This window comes from Typha angustifolia, chromosome 12 (assembly GCF_048772165.1).
Source record: "Typha angustifolia cultivar Huaian chromosome 12, ASM4877216v1, whole genome shotgun sequence".
In the NCBI taxonomy this organism is placed as follows: domain Eukaryota; kingdom Viridiplantae; phylum Streptophyta; class Magnoliopsida; order Poales; family Typhaceae; genus Typha; species Typha angustifolia.
The window spans coordinates 3,147,328-3,169,182 of record NC_133250.1 but is presented as its reverse complement, the minus strand read 5'-3'; the positions used below and the strand labels follow the sequence as shown (position 1 = coordinate 3,169,182).

Sequence of the window (21,855 nt, the reverse complement as noted above, 5' to 3'; positions counted from 1 at the left end):
CTTACATGCCTGTTGCATTTTAACCTCTTGATTCATTGAGGAGGACAACTGTGGAAATGGTTAGGGAACATCATGGAATGAGTATACAAGTGGGAGTCTTTTTTGTTGAGAGTTTCTTGTGATCTTAATGCAGAGAGGGAATGCCTTGTGATTGGAGGATTCAAGTATATATATGTGGTTTGGATAGTGTCTCCCGTAATGTAACATGGCAGAACTTCCATTTTTTTTTAAGAGCATGGCAGAACTTCCATTGATACTGGAATTAATCCCTAACCACAACTAAAGGGGAATGTGAGATGACTCTGGTTTTTGTTCATTTATAACATGATTTTATTGGAAATGGCATGTATTGTTTTTTTAATGGGCCCTTTTTACATGATTTCCACTGAAAACTTTTCAAATACCAAAATTGTCACTATATTCTTCAAAATAACATAATTGCTATTGACTTTCAAAAATATTTTTCTATTGTTAAATACTTAAATCTAACTAATCATGGTTAAAAACTTAACCTAGATTGTGAAAAGACAATTTATCCATCATATAAATTTTTTGAAATGATTGGAAACTATCTAATATTATGCGGTATTATAGTACAAGAGGATGTTGATTAGGATCCAACTATCTGTTATTTTTTATGAAATTAGTGCTACATATTCAACATTCTAAAGTTTGATAAAGAAGGGTAATTTCTTCATTTATTTGTATATGTTAACTTTAATAGCCACCAATTAGGAATATTTCCGTGAATATTCCTTCAAAATAACAATAATGGAATTTCTGGAAGAGCCCAATGATATCGATGGCAACTATGATATTTAAATAAAATGTAGTGGTTATTATGATATTTGGAAAGTTTTCAATGGCAACTATGTTAAAAAAATCTTTTTTTTCCTTGGAATAACTTATTGCCATTCTATATAACTGTAACTTTCTGCAGAACTTTTCTGAGCTGGATTAACATTAGAATAGACTGCCTTGGACCATATAACCTGCTTGGCTTCAAAGAAAAAAATAAGAACTTTAACTAGAGTTAGGAGTGAGAAATCTAACAAGAGTCAAGGGTAATGTGCATGATCTGAACCTGTTGAGCTCTCTAATCTAGAACAAGATGTTATGTACAACTGACTTTCAGGATAAAGCTAGGTTCAATGCAGTAAGATGCTACTGGATGTTGTTTCCACTTTCCAATAACAATATGTGCCTGCATTCATCCATTGGAGTGGTTATTTCCTCTAATGTTTCACGATCTAAAGGGATTGTGGCATTTCCTTTTAGATTTTGTCTTTGAGCTAGTTATGCACTTATCTGGATGTATGTGCCTTCATTCTGCCTTTTGTGATGATTCATTCACTCAGTAATTGGTTTCCTAGTTTCTCTACTGTTCATGTGCCATTGGTATTAGATTATTAAAAGCTATGTTCTCTTTTCTTTACCCTGCTTGTCAGTGGAGTGGATTTAACAACTTTTTTATGTAAGACAGGATGGACTTCATTTACTGTCTGTGGGAAATTGCGGCGCTTAGTCAAAGTGCAAAAGGTAGTTTGATTTTTGCATTGGTATGTCTATGTATGACTAATATGCCAATGCTCATTCTATATCTTTTAGTTTACAGGTTGGGCATGCTGGTACTCTAGATCCTATGGCAACTGGCTTATTAATTGTTTGTGTTGGGAAAGCAACCAAATTGGTCGATAGGTACACTACTGCTTTTTAATTAGCAGTAGAAGGTAGTTCTCCCTTTGTTCTTTAAAATAGCTTTATACTTTGCATGCTCTTATGTCACTAAATGTAGTTAAGTTTTTATAAAAATAAATCTACATAATAATCTAATGAACATTTGGATATTCACTCTATATGGTCTTTTGAGTTTTGTATTTTTCTTTAATCTTGGTACTCCCAAACTGAACTCGTAAAATTTTCTTTCCTGCTCATACAAATCTTTGTGCAAAGCTGACTTGCAATCAGATTTATCCTGCATGTGGGCAAATTCTTGATTCTTTAAACAAGAAATGTATTGCTTCTGAATAAACTTGGCTTTCAGGCTTAGGAAGATTTTGTAGTATTGTGCAATGCTCTAAGAATAATTTGGCATGGTGTGAGGATTTTGGTATTCCACAAGTGGTGAGCGCTAGAGTAAGCACCATTGATCAAAAGCACGGGTTTCAAGCAATTTTTCTAATTTAATTTCCTGAAATTTTTTGTATCAGATGGAACTGACTCATAATTATATAATTAGGAATGCATCATACCGGGCCCAATCAAGCACAAAAATTTAATGAACAGTGTCATGAAAGAGAAATGAAATTTAGTAATATGTATCAAAAGAGTATCATAAACAATTAATAATCTAACATGACATCATCAAAATGTTTTTCAAAATTTAGGAGACTTGCTTCCTTTGGTTGTGTGGTTGATGTATAATCATTGCCCATAGATATTGACTTGCTCGTGCCCACATGTGCTAACTCGTGTTCACTTGTGTCAACCTTGACCAAACATGTGGCAAAATGGCACATTATTTGGTATGAGGAGGTCTCTCTCTGTGCCAACTATGTCATTGGTACGTATCACGTTGATGGCTAATTGACACTCGGCATGCCACTATCATGACAATACTTGGTATCAAAGATGGTTGTGCTAAAGCCACGTGTCTTGCCAAAACCCAGTCGGCATGGGGTACTGACACAACTCTAATATATTTTTTAGGATCTTTATACATGTTTGTGGTTTAAATATATGTATTAAAGCCTATGTTAGAGTCTTTTATTCTTAGGTAATATTGTAAATGATTAACCATGTTTTTGTTACTCTTGCTAATTCAAGCAAACTTGGTTGTCCTCTTATTTTTTGCTAACTGAGTTCCATTCTCCTCTATCTCTGTTTGTAATATTCTACCACTTTTCCATCTATCTCACGCGCTTGTTAAGATGGAAAATCCTAGAAATTGTCGATTTATTTATCACAGCTGGGTAGGTATCTAATGTTTGCTACTACTAGCATTTATTTTTAGCCTTACTGAGTCTACTTGAATGAGCCAACCACTGATCAAGCTTGCTGCGAATGTTTTTTTTGAGCTTATTCCAAGTGATGAGCTCGGCTGACCCACCGAAATATCTAACTTTGGGTGGCTACAATCATATCTATTTTGAGAATTAACACACTACAATCATACCTGATTTTTGGTTAGTATGGCATACTATTTGAGCTTGGACATCATTCAAGGCAGCCAAAGCATATAGCATAGGGGGGGGAGTGTTTAAAACTTCCACACTTAAATCTATGACTTTTCTTTAAGAACAGTAGAGACAACGATGACCAAACATAACTCAACTAGATGTGATTTTCCCTCTCAGTACTCCAACTATGAAATTATTAAGTGATTTAGCAAATGCAGACCGAAGGGTTCTATTGTCTTGAATAAACAATTTTTTTTACCAACATAGGAACTCAACATGCACGTGTGTACATTTAATTGTGTACCAAAACCAAAAGGAAGCCAAGAGAAGTGCATTGTTGTGTTTATTCTTTCATGGATATTAAAATTGGTTTTGTAATTAGAAGAAAATTTAACTGTGTTGGATTTGCTTTTGCAGGTATCAAGGCATGCTAAAAGGTTATAGTGGTGTTTTTCGGCTAGGGGAAGCCACATCAACTTGGGATGCTGATTCACCGGTCTGTATGTCAGCTATAACTAGCATATGTTATAACAAAAATTAGGCTAAATTGCAACTAGACTCCCTAAACTATGACCCTGTATCGCTTAGGGGGCTGAGGAAAAAAAAACTTAACATTAAGTCCTGTTGAGCTATTGTAATCAGTATACACTGTTGACAGAAAAATTGATTTTAGAAAATTGTTGTTTGTACTTTGTACTTAAGTACATTTGGACTGCAGGGGGAGAGAGAGAGGCCACACACGGTAGATGTTGTTATTGGGAGAGGGAAATGTCTGTGGAAGAGCAATTTTGGTAGAAAGGAGAGGAAAATGTGAGGAAGAACATGATGGAAGTTTTGGTACAAATGAGAAAAAAGTGTGGCACATGAAATCACATACCTACTTCAGACAGAAAAACATACAATATACTAACATAAGGGCTATTTTGAAGCATTTAAATAGTTTAGGGCGTGTTATTGTCAACTATTTTTTTTTCTTTTACGGGGTTTAAGTGATGCAGGGTCAGATATAATTTACACGAAATTATTTCAAACTTTGAGCTAGTGATAATTAAGATTCATAACTGAATTATTTATCCAAATAGCAATAACATTAGTATCTGACGCTGTGAAGTCTTTATCTTATGGTAGCTTGCTTACTAAAACAAAAAGTGCGCACTTTAGGAAATCACGTGATTATATGGAATTAGCTTCCTCTATTTTACAAGTGAATGGTTCTTGTACAGGAAAAAAATGACTAAATATGAATCATTTTCACTACCTTGTTGATTCTGATGATTGCAATTTATTTTTGACTAATGAATTAGCTACCTTTTGGTTTATACTATGATTTGAGTTGTTAGTCATGATAGTCTGATCTTTTTGGATTAACAGTATTTTCTTTTTCTTTATTGTGGAATGATATTGCCATGATTGACCAGGTCATCCAAAGAGAACCATGGGAACACATCAAAGATGAAGATATTAAGAAGAGAGCTGCATCTTTTTTGGGTGAGATATGGCAAGTTCCACCAATGTTTTCTGCTATTAAGGTAAGTCCTCTTTGCAATTTGCATGATAATTTCCATGAGTAAGACAATCTGAGATTCTAAATAAGCACAGATGATGGACATACAACATTGAATAGGAAATATAATACTAGAAGTCTAGAAACTGGTAACTTGTTAGATTAACTCAGAGGCTGCATCAAACAAATGCTTGTGTTGAATTGACATGAAATGCGTTACAAATTAATTCTTTAATTGCTAACAACGATTACATTCTCTCAGGTTTCAGTTCTCCAATATAGTGCGTAGATCCACTATTACTTCTTCAATAGTTGTGTAAATGATCATATACTTTCAGATATTAGGAAAGACAATACTAGAAACTGATAATTTATTTGATTAACTAAGAGGCTGCACCAAACAGATGCTTGTGTTGAAAAAACATGATAAATATTACTAATTAATTCTGATTGTCCACTATAAAGCATAGATTCACTATTACTTCTTCAGTAGAAGTTGCATAAATCATCATATAATTTTAGATAATTGCTACAACTGTGAAGAAGTAATCCATTAATGCTTTAGAATCTAATCCATGAACGCTCACTAAAATATCAGAATAGATTATAGAACTTTATTTATTCTTAATTATATATATATGTTTTTCAGTATTCTACGAGTAGAATATGACAAATAGTGTTAATTCCTAATGGTATATTGTGACTATTTGAAGGTTGGCGGTGAAAAGATGTATGAGAAAGCAAGGAGGGGTGAGATGATTGAGTTGTCACCGAGACGTATATCAATATACCAGTTTGATATTGAGCGCAGCCTAGAGGACAGGTCTACATTTCCTTACTGAGATACTTGAAAATATTCTGGTTCATTTCATTTGCTGTTTGTGATATCCTATATTTTGTGAATCACATTTAATTTTTGTGAGTTAATTGCTTTAGTTGACATCATATTCTGCAACTTGTAACTCATTGATTAGTACTCTCACTATCACAAACAATTCATTAAAAATTTATCGCCACTTTTGACTCTTGATTTTCAACTAAGGATGGCTTCATAATCACTTCTGTGATGTTTAAGGTATATTTTTACCGCTTTGTGGTGCAAAATATATTATTTTTGGCTTAAATTTTAGCCCCTTCTAGTTTGGATGGAAATTACATAACCTAATTTTATTTTTATTATCGGATGCCCCTTTAAAGTTTTAACTGAGCTTCAATTGCAATTGTCATTAATGGAGATAGTAAAATGATTTAAATAAACCTTTGTTTTAAATAGATATATATTTGTAAAGAAAGTTCAGAGTGGTTTAGTGATATAAAAAAAATGTTAGGGTGGTAAAGTGATTGTTGTTCAGATTATTGGTAATGCTTTTAAGGATGAAAAGGCACGTGCACTTTAACTTTGGATGGAAAACCTAACAGTTGCACCCCGGCCAAAAGTTTGGGGAACCTAGCAATACTAAAATAAAGGTTCAAAGGGGTAAAGAGATTCTTATCCAAACTCTAGCGGGGTAGAATGTATTTGATCTTTTTTTAGGTTAACGAAGAAACAAACTACTGAAAAAAACCTGATGGTGGATTTAGCTAAAACAATCTACTTGCCTTGAGTACTTATATCTAGGGATGGCTGTGCCGAGGATAAGTCGGCACCAAAAACCAATTTAGGCTGCTTCGAAATGGCTTCTAACCTTGGATAAAAATCAGCCAATCTCAATCCAAGGTGGGGGTTATGTGGGATTGGCCAATCCTGAGTCAGAACGGGATCAACCGGTTTGGGTCAATCGGGTCAAATCCATAACGGGTCTGACCCGAATCCAACCTAGTGACATTAATCTTTATGGATCTGATCCGAATCCAACCTATTGTCTTTCTCCCTTCTCTCTCTCTCTCTCTCTCCTTATTATATCCATTGGTTCTCTAATGTAGAGACCTAGTTCTAGTGAAATTCGACGAATTCGGTTATGTGATTTTATTTTATTTCTCTCTCTTCTTCTCTTTTTTCTCTTTTTTTTTTACTGCAGTAGAATTTTTCATCTTTTCAGTTATTCCACTCTCTATTTCTCTCTTCGTTTTCTTTTTCTTCTCATTGTGGCAGATTGTTTCTTTTTTTTTTTGTTCCTTCCACTTTATCTCTTTTTATCTTCTTTTTCTTCCCAGCATTATTACGACCCAAAATAGGAATCATGATCGGCTATGCATCTCAATATACTTGAGATGCACGAAGCCTTAATAATACTCTCTACGTGTATGATGACAAAATAAATAAATAAAATGAGAATGTGCTTTATTAAATTTTATTACTAATTGCAATTAAAATAAAAACAATGTTAATGTTTTTGAGTCTCTAAACTAAATAAATAAAAACTTCTAATCTAAAGCACAAAATCTAAAAGAGCGGAAAGGTAAATAGGTGAATCCTAAGTGGAGGTGGAATCCGGATACATCTCGCTCAGTCGCCCCGCTGACTATTACCTGAAATAAATAAACAAATACAAAAACAATAGAACCCATGAGCCAACTATAGCTCAGTGAGTGGAATCCACTCGAAAACCAAATAAATTTTAAATCATATTAATGCTGAATAAATTAAACTAAAAGCAACAATATTCATAACAATATGCAATAGGCATGCTCTCTAAATAATAACAATGATAACAATAGAGAGATGTCACAACTTGTAACTTTGCACGTTTTCAACATATTAACATCTTTTTTATATTTATAATGTCATATGTCTCAATGGGTCTAAACCCTGTGGATCCACATCAACTAGAAGTCACCTTGAGATGACGCTCGAGACTTTTCTTTATAGCTGATCCGGTTAGGGTCATCAGAGGGTATCACCCTGTGATAAACACATTTTTTCTTTTCCGGGACTGTTTTCTAAGTTGTATCAATACTAGTCTCATTTTTCTTTTCACAAATTTCAATATTGGCACGAAGTATGGTGATGCACTGAATATAATACTTAAATGCATACAGAAAATAAAACAATTAAATTTTCGCACGTACTGATGAAATAAATAGATTTGCATACAGAAATTGCAACAGTTTAATTTTTACACATAAGGGTGAAATAAATAAATTGCACACAGAAAATTTACATGGTCTGACAAAGATACGAATTACAATAAAATAAATATGTGAGTGAACCCACTCACCTGAGTCTGGGCAAGACAACCGAAACCTCAAATCTCTAGCTCACGTACTAGAATTCACCACCTCAATAATAAATAATATTCAAATTTTTAATTTGAATAATAATAATATTTATTAAAATTTAAAAAAAACAAAAGAACTAAAAAAAATGGGTTTAAAATTTCCCATTGGATTGGGCTGGGCTGCTGCTGGCCCGGCCCAATCCAAAAAGAAATCAACTAAATCGGATTGGGCCGAGGTCCAGCCGAATTAATTGAATTGGGCTCGAGCTAACCCGCAGCTCACCAAATTAATTGAATTGGGCTCGGGCTAACCCGCAGCCCACCAAATTAATGGTTTGGGTCGGGTCCCTTGGATTCGGATTCAACCCGACCCGAATCCAAACACTTAATGGGAGAAAGGCAGACTCGGGTTGCCCGAGTCTGTCTTCTCCAAATCGAAGAGAGAGAGAGAGAGAGAGAGAGGGAGAAAAAGAGAAAGGAAAAAGAGAGAGAAAGCGAGAAAAGGTGCCGGCGGTCACCGCCGGCGATGAACCACCGGTCGCACCCTAACCTCTTCTACACTCTCGCGACCCAACATACCATGAGAGGTGGATGAGGAACCGTAAATGGCGGTCGACAGCTCGACTCCATGGCCGGCGGCCTTGGAGCCGTCTCCTCCACACCTCAAGCCACGAAGACTTCAGGGGAGTGCGCCTACGACACGAGGTCGACGACGCAAGACTTTGGCATACGAGCAACAGTGACCCGAAGTCGCCGACCGGCGTGAGTCGCTGGTGAAGCCGAAATCCCAAATTAGGTATTTTCGTTTTACTCTATTAAACTTTAATTAAATTTGAGGGGTGGGAGAAGGCTTACGAATGAGTCACGAGGTGGCCTCCGATGGCTCCGACGACGCTCCGGCAGGTCGATTCCACGGCGTGACTCTGTCGGCGAGAAAAGAAAGAAAACGGTGGAGGAGAAGAAGGCTGGGAAGGGGTGTTTAGGAGAGAGAGAGAGGATTAGAATTAAATTTATAGATTAGGAGAGGATCAAACCTAATCCGATTCGGATTAGATGAGGGAGAGGGGAGGGGCTGCACGTGCACCCTCCTCTCTCAACCCCAAATTTTTTTTTTCTGGTTCTAACAAGCATAAGCAGCAATTTTTTTTTTTTTCTCTTTTCGATTCTTCAATTCTTCCACTCTGTCTCTTCTCGTCACTAAAAATCACTACAGAACAGATTAGAGAGAGATAGATTAATTTTCTTATCCAGATCTTGACAATGCTCAACTCTTGATCTATATCTCTCAATCTGAATATTGCATATATTTTATAAAAAGCTGATTAGATTGAAACTTGAAACAAATAATAATAAACTTATTTAATTGAATTATAACTCACATCTCTATCGTAAAAAAATTGTCTATAAACGTCAAGTTCTAGTCTATTGATTATCTTCTTTACTGTCACGACCCAAAACAGGAATCATGACCGGCCATGCATCTCAATATGCTTGAGATGCACGAAGCCTTATTAATACTCTCTATGTGTACGATGACAAAATAAATAAATAAAATGAGAATGTGTTTTATTAAATTTTATTACTAATTGCAATAAAAATAAAACAATGTTAATATTTTTGAGTCTCTAAACTAAATAAATAAAATTTCTGATCTAAAGCATAAAATCTAAAAAAGCGGAAAGGTAAATAGGTGAATCCTAAGTGGAGGTGGAGTCCGGGTACATCTCGCTTAGTTGCCCCGCTGACGTTTACCTGAAATAAATAAACAAATACAAAAGAAAAACAATAGAACCCATAAGCCAACAACTATAGCTCAGTGAGTGGAATCCACTCGAAAACCAAATAAATTTTAATTCATATTAATGCTGAATAAATTAAACTAAAAGCAACAATATTCATAACAATATGCAATATGCATGCTCTCTAAATAATAACAATGATAATGATAGAGAGATGTCACAATTTGTAACCTTGCACGTTTTCAACATATTAACATCTTTTGATATTTATACTGTCATGTGTCTCAATGGGTCTAAACCTTATAGATCCACATCAACTAGAAGTCATCTCGAGATGACGCTCGGGACTTTTCTTCATAGCTGATCCGGTTAGGGTCATCAGAGGGTATCACCCTGTGATAAACACATTCTGTCTTTTTTTCTAACCGTTGAGAGAAGTTAGAGTCATATAGGAAATTCTCATTCATCCTAGGACTGTTCCCTAACCCTGCCAGAGTCACCTAAGAAAGTCACTGCAGTAATCTAATTTAGGACTTTCACCTAGACTTCCAGATAGACTTGAGTTACCACGGAAAATCGCAAACGATTTATACCGGGACTGTTCTCTAAGTCGTATCAATATTAGTCTTATTTTTCTTTTCACAAATTTTAATATTTGTACGAGGTATGGTGATGCACTGAATATCATAATTAAATACACACAGAAAATAAAACAATTTAATTTTTACACATAAGGGTGAAATAAATAATTTGCACACAGAAAATTTATATGGTCCGATAAAAATACGAAATACAATAAAATAAACATGTGAGTGAATCCACTCATCTAAGTCTAGGCAAGACTACCGAAATCTCAAATCTCTAGCTCACGTACTAAAAATCACCATCTTAAATAATAAATAATAATCAAAATTTTAATTTGAATAATAACAGTATTTTTAAAATTTAAAAACCAAAAGAACTAAAAATGGGTTTAAATTTACCCATTTGATTGGGTTGGGCTAATGCTGGCCCGGCCCAAATAAAAAAAAGAAACTAATCGTGCTGGGCCAAGGCCCAGCCAGATAGGAAATGGATTGGGCTGCGGTTTAGCCCGCAGCCTATCCAATTTAATTGGTTCGGGTTGGGTTTGTGGATCCGAAATCCAAACCTGAACCCGAACCTGCATTTAAAAGAGAGAGGGGTAACCCGAGCCAACCAATCCCCAAAATTTTTCTTTTCTCCCTTCTCGCGTCCGACTCCCTTCTCGCGTCCGACGCGAGGGAGGGAAGGATCGAGAGAGAGAGTGGCCGCCGGTGACTTTGCCAGCGGCGGATCACGATCGGCTCCCTCCCTCTCTCTCTCTCTCTCTATCTCTCTCTCTCTCTCCCCATCCTCACGAGGTGGAGGACTCACTGCCGATGGCCGACGCCGAGGCCGGCGTCGATTGGAGCCACGAGGGTGCCCTAGAAGACATCACCGACATTGGCCTGGAGCACGAAGCTTCCGGTGACGATTCGATTATGACCCGAAGCCGCCGGCCGGCCCGATTTGCCGACGAGGCTGAAATCCACGAATTAGGTATTTCTAATCTATCTCTTTGAATTTAAATTAAACTAGAGGGATGAGAGAGGGCTCATCGGGGAGGAGTATGGTGGTCCCAATTTCCTCCGGCGATGCTCCGGCGATCCGAACCCATAACGTGACTCAGACGGTGAGTAAAAGATAAGAAAACGAAGGAGGAGAAGAAGAGAGAAGGGGAGGGGGCTGAGATGGTTAAAACAGAGAGAGAGGGGATTAGGGTTTTTAATTTATAGATTAGGGATAAAAAAAAATCCTAATCTACTCAGATCCGGATTAGGCGCGACTCTGCCCTGTGCCTCGTCGCGTGCTGGAGAGGGAGAGGGGAGGGGCTGCACGTGCAGAGCACGTGCACCCTCCTCTCTCAACCCCAAATTTTTTTTTTTTTTTTTTTGATTCTGACATTTACTCTCAGCAAGATTTTAGCATCATTAGTCATATTTGTAGAGAATTAAAATTTTGGATTAAGAAAATATCATGTAAAAATTAAAAGAATATCTACAAGCAACATGCATATATCTACATAGTTGTTTGTTCTATCGAGAGTTAGTCAATATCTATAACTTTTGCCCATACCTTTTTTGTTGACTCATTTACAATATACACAACATCATAATAGCAACTTATATCAAACTTGTTGTCATTGTCTATAAGTCATAATCTCAAATACTGCGATGACAATTGTAATACTATTTCAAAATATAATTTTAAAAGTTATGCTCTTCAAGTTTCATCTAAACTTTGATATTTAGGATTCATGTTCTTAATTCTTATAGATTACTCTTTTGATGTAAATATCTGCATAATCTTATTTTTATATGCATAATGCTCTCTAATGTTAGAAAATGAGTAGCAAACTTAGTTGTGCTGGATTTAATGATCTTTCTACTATCAGTCATTTGCCTACGTAAATTAAGAACCCAATCGTGATTATATATAAAGTTTGTCAACATCAGATTTTTATATATAATCATATATTAATTTTAGGACCTTTGACAATATCCTTCAATATGAGATCAAGCCAATGTGTAGCACATAACGTCTAATATAAATATTGTCTTTTTATCATAAGTAATTGTCTAGCAGTCTTATAATTTATCTTATTACCAATAACCACTTGGACTATCTCTTCTTTACTTATTTTTTGTACTACCACATTCATCAACTAAAAAATATAATTTACACTTTTGAAATAAACAGTAGCATTACAAACTTTAAAAATATTATCTCCATACTCGAGTATACTAAGAAATTAATTATATTTCTCCTATTCTGTGTAATCCACCTATCATATATCACTATACAACTAAATTCATTTTAATACTTATTAAATATCTCAATATAAGTGTCACGATCCAAAATTAGAATCATGATCGACCATGTACCTCAATGCACTTGAGATACACGAAGTCTTAACTAGTATTTTTCTGAATCCCAAAATAATAAGAAGTTAATTTTGAATAACTAACTCCAATAAATATAATCCAATAATAAAGAAATACCAATATGCTCGATAATGTGTCACTAATCAAACTAAAATAACAGATGGTTTAGAATAAAATGTCTATTACAACTGATAGGCAAAGTAGTAAAATCCTTAGTGGAGGTGGGGTCCCGGTGTATCTCGTTCTCATAAGCTAACAACTATAGCTCAGTGAGTGAAATCCACTCAAAAGCCAAATAAATCCGAATCCATAACATAACTTTAAATAATTATGAGTCCAATAATATAAAATGAGAATTGTACTAAGCTTGCTTATAACAACGATAATAATAACAGTTCAAGTAATAATAGAGTAAATCATATCTTATAACATGGTTTGTGTTAATATGCTAAATTTCTTTTAGTATTATAATAATGTCATATGTTTCAATTGAGATTTTGTCTGAGGATCCATATCAACTACAAGTCATCTCGATATGTCCTCGAGTCTTTTCTTTATAATTAATCTAGTTAGGATCACTAAGAGGTGTCACTATATAATAAACTCATACTGTCTTTTCCACTAACTATAGAAAAAAATTAGAGTCACCATAGGGAGATTTCTAATCTAACCTGGGACTGTTATCTGAGCACGCTAGAGTTACCTAAACGGATTATATGCTGATCAGGTATAGGTCTGTTCCCTGGAATGATCTCTAATCATACCAGGGTCACTTAAACGATCATATGGTTATCAGGAATAGGTTTGTCCCCTAGACTTTAAGGTAATCTTGAGCCACCACAGGGAGATGCATGAGGAATATTTAGCATGTGTCTGTTCTTAAAGTCCTATCACATATTATTTATGTTTTTTCACTAATATTATCAATTATATAAATGACTATATGCACCAAGTATAACAATATAGTAGGTCTTATATTTTGCACATAAAACATAATAATGCACAAAAAATATAATAATGTATTACACACTGAATTTATACGTGATCTAATAAAAAGTATAAAATCTAAGACGAATAAATAAAATAAATACGTAAGTAAACCCACTCACCTATGTCTAGGTGAAACGACTGAAACCTCTAGTCCATGGGTTAAGAAAAAATCATGACATTTAATAACATATTTCAATTTAACTAATATCATGATTTCTAAAATTTAAAACTAATTAAATTATTTAATGGGCTTGCTTAAGCCCAAATGATTGGGTTGGGTTGTGGCTGACCCGCACAGCCCACCAAAACTACTAAATAGTTTGGGCTTAAGGCCCAAACCTATTAATTTAAATGAATCGGGTCGGGTCTTTGAGATCCGAGATACACCCTCTGCTTTCTTCCTCGAGGGGATCGACAACCAGAGAAAAAAAAAAGAGAGAGAGAAAGAGAGAGGGGGGAGAGAGAGAGAGAGAGAGAGAGACCCACCGTTGCCAGAAGTCCATCGACGGTACCCGATGGCTCCTCACCACCATAACCACATGCTCGAAAAGGGAGGAGGTCGGATCGATTGTCGACGGTCAGAGTCAACTTCATGGCCGATCGCAATCCTAGCCACGAGGGCTCCAAAGGAAGCATCCATAGCACAAGATTGACGACATGAAGCCTTCGGAATAGGAGCGGCAGTAGCCCAAAGGCGTTAGCCTGCGAGCTTCACCGACTCGCAAACGCCCAAATAATTAGGTAATTCTTTTTTAGCCTATTTAATTTTTAATTAACTTTGAGGGGTGGGAGAGCACTCACAGATGAGTGGAGTTGCGATATCCAATTGCTTCGGAGATGCTCCGGTGCGTCTATCCGAGGATGCGACTCTATCGAGAAATAGAAGAAGATTAGAGAAACGGTAAGAGGAGGGGGGTTCGGCGTGAATCCTCGTCAATTTAGGGTTAAGGTTTGTTTTTATAGGGTAAATTGCAATTTCAATTTGGATTTAGCTGAGGATTTTGCGGCCTCCTCTTCCTCGTCTCAACATGGGTGAGAGAAGGAGAAGGGATCATATGTGCAGTGCGACTGTACGTGAGCCCTTCTTTTTTTTTTTTTTTCTGGTTCTCATAGGTGGCATGCCTAATAACATTGAAAACAGTAAATGCCATGAAAGATACTAGATAATTGAGATTTTAAAAAAATATCTGCCCTTATGGCTGGAATTAATAATAGTACTGGTGCCTACTGTCACGACCCAAAATAGGAATCATGACCGGCCATGCATCTCAATATGCTTGAGATGCACGAAGCCTTAATAATACTCTCTACGTATACGATGACAAGATAAATAAATAAAATAAGAATGTGTTTTATTAAAATTTTATTACTAAATGCAATTAAAATAAAAACAATGTTAATGTTTTTGAGTCTCTAAACTAAAATAAAATAAAATAAAATCTTCTAATCTAAAGCACAAAATCTAAAAGAGCGGAAAGGTAAATAGGTGAATCCTAAGAGGAGGTGGAATCCGGGTACATCACGCTCAGTCGCCCCGCTGACTATTACCTGAAATAAATAAACAAATACAAAAACAATAGAACTCGTGAGCCAACAAGTATAGCTCAGTGAGTGGAATCCACTCGAACCAAATAAATTTTAAAACATATTAATGCTGAATAAATTAAACTAAAAACAACAATATCCGTCATAATATGCAATAGGCATGCTCTCTACATAATAACAATGATAACAATAAAGAAATGTCACAACTTGTAACCTTGCACGTTTTTAACATATTAACATCTTTTTGATATTTATACTGTCATATGTCTCAATGGGTCTAAACCCTGTGGATCCACATCAACTAGAAGTCACATCGAGATGACGCTCGGGACTTTTCTTCATAGCTGATCCGGTTAGGGTCATCAGAGGGTATCACCCTGTGATCAACACACTCTGTCTTTTTCTCTAACCGTTGAGAGAAGTTAGAGTCACATAGGAAATTTTCTCATACTTCCTAGGATTGTTCCCTAACCCCGCCAGAGTCACCTAAAAAAGTCACCGCAGTGATCTAATTTAGGACTTTCCCCTGGACTTCCAGATAGACTTGAGTCACCACGGAAAATCGCAAACGATTTATACTGGGGCTGTTCTCTAGGTCGTATCAATACTAGTCTCATTTTTGTTTTCACAAATTTCAATATTTGCACGAAGTATGGTGATGTACTGAATATAATAATTAAATGCACACAGAAAATAAAACAATTAAATTTTCGTACGTTCTGATGAAATAAATAGATTTGCACACAGAAAATTTACATGTTCTGACAAAAATACGAAATACAATAAAATAAACATGTGAGTGAACCCACTCACCTGAGTCTAGGCAAGACAACCGAAACCTCAATTCTCTAGCTCACGTACTAGAATTCACCACCTTAAATAATAAATAATATTCAAAATTTTAATTTGAATAATAACAATATTTTTAAAATTTAAAAAAACCAAAAAGAACTAAAATGAGTTTAAAATTACCCATTGGATTGGGCTGGGCTGCTGGCCCGGCCCAATCCAAAAGAAATCAACTAAATCGGATTGGGTCGAGGCCCAGCCGAATTAATTGAATTGGGCTCGGGCTAACCCGCAGCCCCCCAGATTAATGGTTCGGGTCGGGTCCCTTGGATTCGGATCCAACCCGACCCGAATCCAAAAACTTAATGGGAGAAAGCTAGACTCGGGTTGCCCAAGTCTGTCTTCTCCAAACCGAAGAGAGAGAGAGAGAGAGAGAGAGAAAGAGAGAGAAAGAGAAAGAAGAAGAAGAAGAAGACGCCGGCGGCCGCCGCGGCGAACGTTCGCCAGCGCACCCTCAGCTTCTGATGGAATCCAGAGGTAGCGGCTGCGACTCGAAGCCGCCGGCCGGCCAGATTTGCCGATGAGGCCGAAAAACCCCAAAATTAGGTATTTCTAATCTATCTCTTTGAATTTAAATTAAACTAGAGGGATGAGAGAGGGCTCACCGGGGAGGAGTGTGGTGGTCCCAATTTACGTTGGCGACGCTCCGGCAGGCCGATTCCACGGCGTGACTTCGACGGTGAGGAAGAAGCGAAAGAAGGGAGGAAGAAGAGAGAGAGAAGAGGGCTAAGATGGTTAAGCAGAGATTAGGATTTTTAATTTATAGATTAGAAGAGGATTAAATCTAATCTGATTCGGATTAGATGAAATCCTTTCTTTCCCGCTGCGTACCGGAGTGGGAGAGGGGAGGGGCTGCACGTGCAGAGCACGTGCACCCTCCTCTCTCAACCCAAATATTGTAGGGTGCCTTTGATATTGGTTCGGGTCGGGTTAACCCGCAGCCCACCAGATTAATGGTTCGGGTCGGGTCCCTTGGATTCGGATTCAACCCGACCCGAATCCAAAAACTTAATGGGAGAAAGCTAGACCCGAATCCACCAAATATATATATATATATATATATATTTTTTTTTTTTTTTTTCTGGTCCTAACACCTACTATGTTGATCTGTTCAGGGAAGTATGCTTTATGCTAATTCAGTAGTAATGCTCAATATATACACCCATATAGGACTATATAGATACTTCTCTTTTGCCATGTAGTTTGGCAAGTGCAATAATTATAGGTTATTGCTAATTCAGTAGTAATGAACCTATTGAAATCAGTGAAGACTAGACTATGAGCAATATTAGTTATCGGAAAATTTAAACTGATATCTTGGATTCTTCTGGCTTACATTCTTGTCTTTGATTCCACCTCCCCATTAAATGCTAGACCAATAAATTTATTTTAGTTTCACTGTTAGAGTAAGTTCCAGTTTGACCCTTTGGAACAACTTCATAACTTCATAACTTCAAATTAGTAACTTGTATATCTTGAGCTCCAGAATATCTAAATGTTTATGTAGTTTAAGTAGCTGAAAATATTATGAATTTACAAATGTTGAAATCAGTAAATATGTGTGGCCCAGAGCCCAGTAGCAAGAGAATATGAGAGCAAAACTTCCGTCTTCTGTGGTAAGGCAGTCAACAGAGAGAAGAATTAGGGAAAGAGAATGCAACAGTGCAAAAAGACGTGACCTATTATGAGATAGTAACTTGCTTAAAACTAATTAAGTTTGGCTAAAAAGAACATGTTATATGAGAAACATCTGCAACATTCTTACTATCACTTTGCCAAGTGCAAAAAGCATAAAACATCTTATTGTTTTGTATTTTATTAAGTTTCATGAAACTGCATTTTTTTTGTTAATGTGTACCTTTTAAATATTGGAAATTATGTTAGTTCTTTCGATGAGTAACAGTTTTCTTTTCCCTACCATCTGCTCTTTTATGCTTTTGTATTGCTCAGCTGCATGCTATTGTAAATTGTAAAGGTACTTTGTTTTTTATTATCTCACTATGTTATTTAGCACATCTCTCCCATGTTTGTCAAAAAACTGTCTTTCTGGCTTCTTCATTGATGAATAGCTGGTAGAACATTCTGTTAGCTTTGCATTTTTATCCTAGAAGAATTGCAACTCTCTCTAATGTCCTTGCACCACTGAATTCATGACTTAATAAAGAAAAGTAATACTTATATGAAGCCATGGTATCTCATAAAAAGTCTTCACGGTTTGCAATTTATAGAAGGGTAATGCTCACTTGGGGTATGATTGCAATATTCTGATGAAATGGTTTAAGTTTTTATTTGTGTACAAGTTGTTAACATGTTTTCCTCTGCTTGACTGTTATGTCATTTGAATATCTTGCAGACAGAATTTAATTTTCCGAGTCACTTGCTCGAAAGGAACATATATTCGTTCTCTGTGTGCAGATTTTGGAAAAGCTCTTGGAAGGTATGCATTCTTAACTTGTGAGACTTTGAGTTAATCCTTCAATTTCCACTGGCACATCCCTTTACAAAACAACGAGTGTCAACTGAGAAGAAGGGAAGGTATGTAAAGTTTCTTCTGTTAAATCAATGGTAATTCTATGTGAGTCGGATAGATTAGATATTTTTGGTCCAGATTAAAATAGGGAAATATTTTTTGGTTGCATGTATGACAACTATGACAGTAGACTATTCTACTGGTGCAGTATCTAGCTGAAACTGGACAAGTAACTCAGATGCCTAAGAAAGGGAGGTTGTAGTATGTCTTCTGTTAAATCTGTGCTAAAATTTACATGAGTTGGAAATATTAGATATCATGGCCTAGATTAAAATAGGTAAAATAAATTCTTGGTTGCATATGCCAATATGACAACTGCTGCAGTATATAACTGTACTTGTAATCTGCCTGATGAGCCTTTCCATGGATGATTTAGCACTCTTTATGACTACATCACCAATATTTGGTGGTTTGCTGTTGCCAATATAGTTAACAGTGCAGTACAAGGTCTCCTTTGGGATGACAGATTTTTATGCTTCTTCAATCATGTAGCTAATACTTGTTACTCTTTTGTTAGGACAAAGAAGGTTTCCTTTATCATTCATTTACTTCATATATCTGATGTCTTTTTGTTTGTGTACATATTGTTTCTAGCATCTAGATTTTCCCCTATTTCTTACTGGTGATTCTGTACGGTTTTAGCTTGTTCTTCTTACAGTAAAGTTTCTTGAATATACAAAGTTATCTGCCATTTCTTCTCCACATATATGTATCAACCAAGTGTGATGCAGTTTAGTTGGTTCTTATCACAAATTCAATGTGTCCTTTATATTTTCCTTTTAGTAAGTGATATGTTGATCTGATCTACTGACATCTAGTAAAGTGTAAGAAGCCACCAAAAATGTTAGACTAATTTTAGTTATTTATGTATGCTTGCAGTTGTGCTCATTTGACTGCCTTGCAGAGAGACTCGATTGGTAAGCTGTGATATTACATAGTTTTAATAATATTAACTAATCATGATTTCTTTTTCTGTATAACTAATGCAACTTTTGCATAACAAGCATTGGAATTCATATTGCATATATCTGCAGTTATTCCATCTGTATTTCCCCAATTACATAAAGTAGAAAATATCATATGAGTCAACATTAGATATATGATGTATGCTTATGCACGTGAACAAACAATGGATATGCTGTATACTCATAAGCAACAAAATTGACCTTGAAATACTTAGTGATAACTACTAATGCACCTGAAAGGTATAAGAGATACCAACTGACAACCATTGTGGTAAATTAGTAGTGTTTGTGCATTACTGTTAACCCTTTATACTTTCTCGGGAAAAAAAAAATCCCTATATGGGTATCAACTTGTTATTAAATCTTAGTAGGTGATCATTATGATGATTTTTTTACTTTATATATTTATCTTGTCGACTATACAGGCTCATCAAATAGTGCCTTTTGAGTTTTCTTCAAGTTTTGGCCTGAATTATTCATCAGAATCCCAAATGTTATGCACCTGTTCACCCCTTTGTTCTCAACTAATTTGATTCCAGAGAAGAAGGCTGCTAGGTCAAAGCCGTAGCATGTGCCCTGTAGTTTTGAAGCAGAGCAAGACAACTTTAGCTAGAAGGCTTATTTCCTTCTTCCCAGCTTTCCAGTAGTAATGTTCAACTTGCATGTGTTAAGCATATGTCTAGTGTTCCTTCTGAGTGAGCCATTCCTCCAGTCCACTCAACAAGCTTCCTACCCAATTGCAACCACTAAATCTAGTGCTGCTTTTCATACTATGCAAGCTGACCATGCGTTAGAAGAATACATAGGTCATCTCATTGCATTATTAGTATAACTTCGATACAGGGAAAAGATGATTAATGCCATAGCCATCAGGTTAAGTTTTCATTTTGAGTTTTAGACTGCATCAGATATGGATACTGGCTATTCTGATTCTTGGAATTAGAAAATCAATAGTTATTAGTGTTGCCTTGGTCTGTAGTCTTTTGACTATTGTTAAGTAGTATTTTTCTTTGATGTTGTGCCACTGGATATTAGCTATACAGATCTCAGAAGAGGAAATAAAGCAATCATTACAATGGAATGAGGTATAGCTTATCTAAAAAAAAGCATGCAATTCAGAATAACCAAAATATTTGTGGAATTAATGAGAATATGCTATGTAGAATTTTTTTCAAGTAGCCAATTGGCTTAGCCAACTTAATTTAGAATAGATGTTCATTGTTGTCCTTAATGAATAGAATTAGATGCTATATTCTATCATTAGAATTATTAGTGTGATTTTCTTTTGAAGATTGTCTGAAGACTTAAATTCAAGTTGGAACCAAGGGTTAATCCAATCTTTACAGATGCGGTATATTGCCGCAAAATAAATAAGGTTGTGAGCAATAGTGTTGTTATACCTGTTTGTGAAACAAACCCTTAAGGAGGGTAGCACAGAAATTTAATGCTTACATTCTTGGACCAATGCGTAAATAACCTAGTCAACTTCATCACAACAATCATTTACAACCATGACTAGCTTTTTACAATCACTGAAGTCCCATCAATGGTTGTCGTTGGCTAACTTCACTTCTTTAATCATCAACAAGAACGCCTGAGCTTCACCAACCAAAGCATTTTGGCATTGTTTTAACACCGTACCGCACCTCTCCCAAGGCAAATGTCAGAAGGATATTTAGCAATTATTAATCCTGCTCTATCCACATAACCTCCTAGCCAAGAGCCATCCACCCAACCCACATAGTCACCAATACTGATGTTGACATCACTAAAAGATAGCCTATGCATAGAATGCAAGGGTGGCGTTAACTGAGAATTAGGCTGGGGCTAAGGGAGCTAAGAGAACCCATTCACATGGTTCACCACCTCAACCAACGCAGCAAGCAACCCATTGAAGATGCCTTCATTCTGGCTTCTCCAAATGTACCACATAACATTAAAGCAATATCATAGAGCTTCCTTATTGATGAGCTGAGAAGTTATGGAGGTAAGGGTGAAAACGGATCGGATACGGATCGGATAATGCTCAACTCACATCCGGATCTATATTTTTACTTCGGATACGGATACGGATACTGTCATAACCCGAAATCGGAATCATGACCGGCTATGCATCTCAATACGCTTGAGATATACGAAGTTTTACTAATACTTTCTAAGTGTACAATGGCAAGAATAAATAAACGAAGATGATCTATTTTATTAAATTTAAACTAATTGCAATGAGCATAAAACAATAAATAGGTAGGTCCTAAGTGGAAACTAATTGTTTGTCTCTAAGCGAAATAAAATTAACAATTAATCTAAAACATAAAATCAAAAGAGCAAGGAGATAAATAGGTAGGTCCTAAGTGAAGGTAGAGTTCTGGTGCATCTAGCTTAGTCGCCACGCTGATCATTACCTGAGATAATAAAATATAGAGAAAAAGAAATCCATAAGCCAACAACTAT

General features: G+C 36.0%; 1 protein-coding gene across 9 annotated transcripts in view; it reads left to right on the top strand.

Annotated features, from left to right (window-relative positions):
• The window catches only part of LOC140771812 (uncharacterized), a 34,664-nt gene that overhangs the window by 1,016 nt on the left and 11,793 nt on the right, over positions 1-21,855 (top strand). For all 9 annotated transcript variants that reach the window (XM_073113522.1, XM_073113526.1, XM_073113525.1 and 6 more), the window contains exons 2-8: positions 1,484-1,539; positions 1,616-1,698; positions 3,597-3,675; positions 4,598-4,708; positions 5,397-5,506; positions 18,263-18,346; positions 19,319-19,356. In XM_073113522.1, the coding sequence (XP_072969623.1) occupies positions 1,484-1,539; positions 1,616-1,698; positions 3,597-3,675; positions 4,598-4,708; positions 5,397-5,506; positions 18,263-18,346; positions 19,319-19,356 (561 nt within the window). The remainder of the gene's footprint in view (positions 1-1,483; positions 1,540-1,615; positions 1,699-3,596; positions 3,676-4,597; positions 4,709-5,396; positions 5,507-18,262; positions 18,347-19,318; positions 19,357-21,855) is intronic.